At 38.1% G+C, this 7570-nt stretch overlaps 1 protein-coding gene across 1 annotated transcript in view; it reads left to right on the forward strand.

The window, feature by feature from the left end:
* The window catches only part of CCDC38 (coiled-coil domain containing 38), a 59295-nt gene that overhangs the window by 47809 nt on the left and 3916 nt on the right, over window positions 1-7570 (forward strand). The window contains exons 14-15 of the mRNA XM_025926957.2: window positions 2981-3186; window positions 5632-5725. Of these exons, the coding sequence (XP_025782742.1) occupies window positions 2981-3186; window positions 5632-5725 (300 nt within the window). The remainder of the gene's footprint in view (window positions 1-2980; window positions 3187-5631; window positions 5726-7570) is intronic.

Raw genomic sequence — 7570 nt, forward strand, 5'->3', positions numbered from 1 at the left:
TTAATCCCTAACAACATTTTTTATGGATTCAATATTTACTTTTAAAATAAAATTTTAAATTTAAGTATAAAGTTATATTGAAAAGTGCTCAAATTATAAGCTAATTATAAATTCTCTCTTAAGAAATCTCCTCAAAGTGAACATACCCATGTAACCAACCCCTAGATTAGGGAATAGACTGTCATAAGCACCCCTAAAATCCTCATGCCCCCTTCCAGTCTCTACCATCCCTCAAAGGTGACCACTATCCTGACTTCTCTTACCATCAATTAGCTTCCATGTTTTGAACTTGATATCGATGGAATCAGGTAATATATTTGGCTTACCTGGCTTCTTTCTCTCAAAATTACGTTTGTGAGATTCATCCACGTTGTTTTGTGTAGCAGTTACTTGTTCATTTTCATTGAACATGAAATGGAATGTAAGCTATTGTGCAGTTTGCAGAATGTATTCATCTCTGGTTTTATTCTTCCAAACAGGGAGCTGATCCAGTTCAATTGAGACTTGTTTACAGTCAGCACACAGCAGAATGTGGCAGGGCTTAGAATTACAGAATCCTTTGACATCAAGACATCTTCCTGCTCCTCTATCCAATTTTGATGTAATTATTACTCCTAAGCATCGCTCTAGTCAGATCATTTCCCTTCCCCTTTTGGAAGGCATACAAAGTCCTTATCCCAGTTTTGGTCTTCCACAATCCTGGCCAACTCCACCTCCGGGGAGCAGGTGGAACTCCTCCCATCCCTTGCAGACTCTCAGGTAGCCCCTATTCCGGGGGACTCTGGGCTGGGCCTGCCATCTAGTGGCAGCTCCAGGAATTGGACACTTCACTTCTGTCATCAGGAGGCCTGTAGCTTGAGCTTCCCACTTCCTTTGCCTCTCTGCACTGTTGGGCCAGGCCCTCAATCTCTTTCTCATACGTGAGTCTTTATTTTTTAACCTCATTACCCAATCCTATTTCTTATGCTGTTCTTACCTTGTCAGGAAAATCTCTCTCCTTGTCTTTTCCTCTCCTGTTTCACAGGGGGAACTTAAAAAAAAAAAAACATTCTGAAAAACAGAAGACATCCTGAAAGTCCATCCACCTCTGAAACTCTAAGTGTTCAAAAGGTCTCTTTCAGAAATTTTCATCAACTACTAGCCATTCTCATATTAAAGTTGCTTTTTCTCAGTATCAGTGTTCAAAATATTTTTAAAAAAAATTTTTTTTAATGTACTCCCCTTGCAGCAAAATTGTTTTTACATACCTAATATACACTTCTCCTTGGTGGATGGGTGTACTTTTATTTTTCCTTTTATAGTTTTTCTATTTCTAAAGTTTTCTAGAAGTGTTTTGTTTTTTTTTTTTTAAACGTTTATTTATTTTTGGGACAGAGAGAGACAGAGCATGAACGGGCGAGGGGCAGAGAGAGAGGGAGACACAGAATGGAAACAGGCTCCAGGCTCTGAGCCATCAGCCCAGAGCCTGACGCGGGGCTCGAACTCACGGACCGCGAGATCGTGACCTGGCTGAAGTCGGACGCTTAACCGACTGCGCCACCCAGGCGCCCCTAGAAGTGTTAATATAAATAGGAAATTAATGTTATTTAGAAAGGGAGAGAAAAAAGGAGCTTTATGGCAAATAGGCCTTTTGCTTTTGCTTTTACTTTTTCCTTTAATATTACTTTATGCTTCTTCAATTTTCTAAAAGGAGAATTTTTTAAAAATTTTAAACTTTAGTTCCAGTATAGTATAACATACAGTTATATTAGTTTCAGGTGTAAAAAGGAACATGTTTGTAATATAAACAGGAAATACAGTAAGTGTTACTTTAGAGAGAAAAAAAGGGGTGATTAATGGTAAATGGGACCATCAGAAAGGTGGTTAAACCAGGAGGTTGGAGGGACAAGCTGTTGGAAGTAAACCGTTAGTAACAGATCTTGACTTGCAATGAAGTGTTGGTAGCTCTGTAAGGAGTCTGATTCCAGGAGGGGTGTCCCATGGCCTGGAGCCACGTCTTGAGTGTTATTTGTCCTTGGCTTTATGATGATTCTCATCTTCTTGAGCAGAAGCAGGCATGGGGGCAGGATGCTACCTGGAGAATGATTTACTTTGCCCAGCAGTTTATTGAGGTCCTCTTAACTGCGAATGACGGGTACACGGTGGAGAAAGAATGAGAATTTTATGGTCTTGAAACACATTACCTACAAGCTTGAGCATCTCTACCAACAGTTAAAACAGCGCAGTGGCCAGGCACAGGGATCAGCAAGGTTTGGCCTAAGCCTCTGCTTGGATCAGAATACTGCAATGGCTTCCAATGGAATGAATGAAAATTAAATTCAGTAGGCTTTGCAGGCCAACCTGGGAATCTGTTTGCTGGTAACTTTTTTTTTTCCCTCAGAGAGAATGCACTCATTTATTCAGCAAACATTTATTAAGTGCATAGTTATATGCAAAGTGCTGCTTTAGATATACGTGTAAATGTACAAAATAACTCCAGGTGTTTACAGTCTAGAAGGGAAGATAAGGCATGTATACAGATAGCTTGCATACAGGATGATTACAGTTTCATTAAGAGTAATAAGTGCAAAAAAAGGAAGCTCACGTGCTGCGTTGCAAGGAAATGCATTGGAGTGGCCGAAAAAGGATTTAAAATGTACACATATGGTGCCTCTACTTGAATGCTTAAGGAATCAGATATACGAAAACACTCAAGCAAAAAGGTATTGTCATATTAAAATTGCTTTTTATACCTAGACTGAAATATTTTTAAAATAATCCAAGGTGTTACTATAGTAATAATGTGACTATAAATTATGATATAATCACTGTTACATCGTCTCACTGTTCTATTAGTTTTTCTTTTAAAAAGAAATGTTTAGTAGCATATAAGAGCTACTATATTTCATTGCAATGTAGTAAAATGGAATTCTACATTTATTGAATGAACAAGGAAATAGTGATGAGATCTTATGTTTTCTGCTCTCCTTTTCAATCTCAGGAAAAACTGATAGAATCTCTTAGTAAAAAAATTAATCAAGTATACAAGGTCTGCATTGGAGATGCTGATGTTGGCAGTCTCAACCCAGTTCAAAAGCTGGTAAAAGTAGAGTCTCGCCTGGTGGAATTGAGTGATCTCATTGAATCCATTCCCAAAGAAAATGTGGAGACAATTGAGAGGATAAAACAGAAAGAACGGCGGCAAAAGTATAGTCAAAGTCTTATGATATGAGGGTAGTGAATGACTTAATGAGTTGAGAAACTTTTTGCTGTGATTCCACAAACACTGAACAAGCCCCTATGACATGGCAAGGATCGCGATAGAAATGCAGTAGACCCAATGAGTATGAGTAGAGTATGTCCTTCTCATACAGCTATTATTTAATGTGGGAGACACGGTCATCAAATATTCTTATGAAATAATGTGTCACTAGCAATGGTAATGAGCACTGGTTCACCTGGGCAACTGATCCAGTTTGGGATGGGTGAAGGGTCATTTTACCCTGAAAATATGGATTTTCAGAATGAATATTCACTACTTATACAAAAATTTTTGAACAGCTATCTTATGGAAGGGGAATTGCACTCGTTATGGAGGGCCCAAAGCATAGAATTAGAGCCTTTCACTGGAAGGAGACTACATATGAAGGAATTGTTTGAAAGAGCCATGCAATGAGGGCATAACTCTTCCTCAGCGCAAACTGCCAACACTTCACACACACAGCATTTACATATTAACTCATTAGGGTCCTCAAGACAACTACATGAGGATTATCATCCCTCAAACAGCACCCCCTCCCACCCTCACAGCCTTGCCTACCTGGGGGCCTTTCCAGGAGAATGCACTGATTTACAAATTTCCATACCGAGTTAAATAAGGATCTTAATTTTTTAAGTTTATTTTGAGAGAAAGTGCAAGCAGGGGAGGGGCAGAGAGAGAGGACAGAGTGAGAATTCCAAGCAGGCTCTGCAATGCCAGTACAGAGCCCAATTCTAGGCTCCAACTCTCAAACCATGAGATCATGACCTGAGTCAAAGTTGGACGCTCAACTAACTGAGCTACATAGGTGCCCCAAGGATTTTATGTACATACTACCTTTCAGGCAATGATTATAAATATATGATCCCTAGTATAATGTGGCACGTACAGAATGCTGATAGGTGGAAAAACATTCATGCTAAAGCAAAAAAAAAACATGTTAAGAGGCAGACGAGCACTATAGTTGACCTGCAGGTTCTGCCATTTACAACTTTTGTGACCTTAGGTATTAGGTAGACCACAAAACCTCTCAAGTCTGTTTTGTTTTCTTTAAAATGGCAGTTAATAATAGTATTTCATAGGGTTGCTGTGAGGATTAAATTAAATAATCTATGTAAAAGTACTAAAGCATGCTTGACACATAAGTATTCAAATATTTAGCATTAATGTTAGATATTTTGTTATTGCTTACTGGGGGATATTGTTTCCTCCATATAAAAATGAAGTCCAGAGTATATATAAAGGTGATCTTGGTGGGATTTTATTGAATATAAAGCAAAATTTTTTTAAATTGTAAATAAAAGATTACTCCTTCCATAAGGTGACCTATGACTAGGGTACCTGGTGGCTCAGTCAGTTGAGGGTCCAACTCTCCAGGTCATGACCCCAGGGTTGTGGGATGGAGCCCTGCTTTGGGCTCTGTGCCAAGTGTGGAGTCTGCTTGGAATTCTCTTTCTCTCTCCCTCTGCCCCTCTCCCCAGCTTGTGTACTCTCTCTCTCTCAAATGAAAATGGAAAAAATAAAAATAAAATGAAAATGAAAATGGGGGGGAAGACCTCTATGAGTGATTACACTAACAGTACTTGCCTCTTTTCTACAATAGGAAATAATTTTCATTGGACTGTAATTACAACTTATTTTCAATAGTGATACATGAATCTAATTCTAATTGCTTGTCATTCTTATCAAAACGAATTTTATTTTTCCCATGAGTTAGAGACACATAAACCTAATTTTGCATAAAAAATGTTCAGTAAATGTTACACTTACAATTATAGGAGTCCATAAAATAGCTATCACTTATTGAGGGCCTATTCTGCATTAGGCATTGGCCCAATATGCAGAGGTCATTTTATATAATTTTATCCTTACAAGAACTCTAAAGAGAACAAGACAAATAGCATTTCTTGGTCTTAATTTCAGGATACCATTCAAAAAGATTAACTGGAAAAGTACACTTTTGTGGTAATCACTGAACTATATAATATACACTGTGATTCATGCATTTTTCTACACATTATACTTTAGTAAATAGACTAAAGGAGGCTGGGTGTTAATTCAAGTGGCCTTGTCCACATTAACTGTAAAGTGATAAAACAGAAGTGGAGTAACAAGAAGGCTTTGTTGAGGTGGTTGTTTTAGACCAAGATCTAGGTAGATAGATTTACTCCTTCCAAAATGGTGACAAGCATTTTCTCCCACTTTAACACGAATGGGATCTGTTGTTGACATTTCCCCTGAATATTCAAAAGCCATAGTATGAGTGAAGGTAAAGTATTATTTAACTTTAAGGGAAATCATAAAATATTTAGGTAGTTCATTACCAAATACTATAGGTCTTTTTTCTACTTTTTGTGATTCATAGTTGCAAAAATATTTTCCTTTTTTGACAGGTTACGTGAAGATAAAATGAAAGAAAAACAAAGACACCAAGAGGAAAGGCTAAAAGCTGCTCTGGAAAGGGCAGTGGCACAACCAAAGAAAAAGGTTTGTGTTTTGTTATCAGTAGGTCCAGCTACATCTAATATGTGAATGCTTCTGTGAAATACCTAATTCAGCTAATTTATCAAGGGTGAACTTTAGCAAAATAGTCTTTCCTGGTCACAGCTTCAGTTGGTCTCTGATTCCTTGTTACTTTTAGGATAATTCAAATATCTGGGTCTACGATTCTCCATTAGACCCACTTTTTAGTAAAAACCTTTCGCCTCACTTCTTTTAGCTCCAGGTTCATGAAACCAGAGAATTTTTTTAAATAATTTTTTTAGATAGTAACAAGCATATGGCTCAAAGTTCAGAAGATAGAAGAGTATTTAGTGAAAAGTAAGTCATTTTCAATTCCCCTCCCTGGATGCAACCACCTAAGTTTCATCTGCATCTTTCTGGAAATGTTCTATGTAGTTATTGTATATATTCTCCTTCTTACAAATAGTAACCATGAACCTTGCTTCTTTCATTCAACAACAAAGACGGCAAACCCAGAGAATTACATATAATTGGATGGGTCTTCTCATCTTCATATTGTAAAAATAGATTAATAGTTTAAGTTAAAATGATTTACCCAGAGTCGCTTCAGATTTAGCAGCAGATTCTGGACCAGAAGTCAAGGCTCTTTATATTGCAAGATCACCTGTCCAATAATAAGTATGGGATTGGGCAGTCACTGAGTCCATGTGGTCCATGACTTCACACTGGGTATGGAGGGCCTTGTGTTTCTATCTGCTACTCTCCTTCCTCGGGTTAGGGTCTGAAATATATTCGGAGAAGCCAATTCCATGGTTATCTGCAAAGCTACCATGGACATTGATTCTTACCACAGTAACCTTACCACTTCTTACCACTCTAACCTACAGGGAAGGTTTATTGTGTGCCTCACAACCAGTCTTTTGAGCCAAGTACTTGAAAAAATTGAAGTGTGGTAACTGTTAATATATATGTCAAAAAGTGATGATCTTAAATTACTTTAAATAAGCATTTCATCTTTAAAAGGGTCTGACTTCTCTAGTTTAGCTTTTCCTATGAAGACCTGACTTGTCCTCTTTCTCCCAAAGGAGAATTTACCATTCATCACCCATCCACATATACACACTATTCACTAAACCCATCACATTGAAATGATTATTCTTAATATATCCATCTTTCCTTCTAGACCGTGAGTCTTTAGGGTTTTTTTACTTTGGGAGAGAGAGCACGCGTGCATGAGTGGGGTGCAGGCAGAGGGAGAGAGAGAATCCCAAGCAGGCTTCTCACTGTCAGTGTGAAGCCCAACATGGGGCTCAATCTCAACAACTGGCCTGAGATCATGACCTGAGCCAAAATCAATGAGGCTTAACTGACAGAGCCACCGGGCACCCCAAACTGTGAATTTTTATGACTTTGTACCCCCAAAGCTTAGCACATAGTGGATACTCAATAAATGCTTATTGAATTGAATTAACAGGCTAAAAATGAGAGAACTAAAACTAGAAGAAAAATGGAAAAACAATAGCAATCTGATAAGTTGATAATGTACAAAGACCTCTGATAGTTCTTACCCAGTCAGGGCACTTCATCACTGGCAATTTGCTCAGTATTAAAGACAAAGGTTACCAAAAGAAATTGGACAGAGAAAAAAGTTGATGTTACAAGGAATTCTGGGATTCTAGACCCTAAGAACACTTTGGTTGATAAAATGATGGGGAGGACTGCTCTCGTTAGTTACCTTGGGCCAGGAATGTCAAATTCTGCGATGCAGGAGGCAGTCTTACATAGGGTTAGTGCCCCTTTTGAGACACTGGAGATGTCCCATCAAATCTCATCTTCAATAGAAGTTTTCTCATCCAGTTAATTTACAAA

Source organism: Puma concolor, chromosome B4 (genome assembly GCF_028749965.1).
Source record: "Puma concolor isolate L17-30 chromosome B4, mPumCon1.1.hap2, whole genome shotgun sequence".
In the NCBI taxonomy this organism is placed as follows: domain Eukaryota; kingdom Metazoa; phylum Chordata; class Mammalia; order Carnivora; family Felidae; genus Puma; species Puma concolor.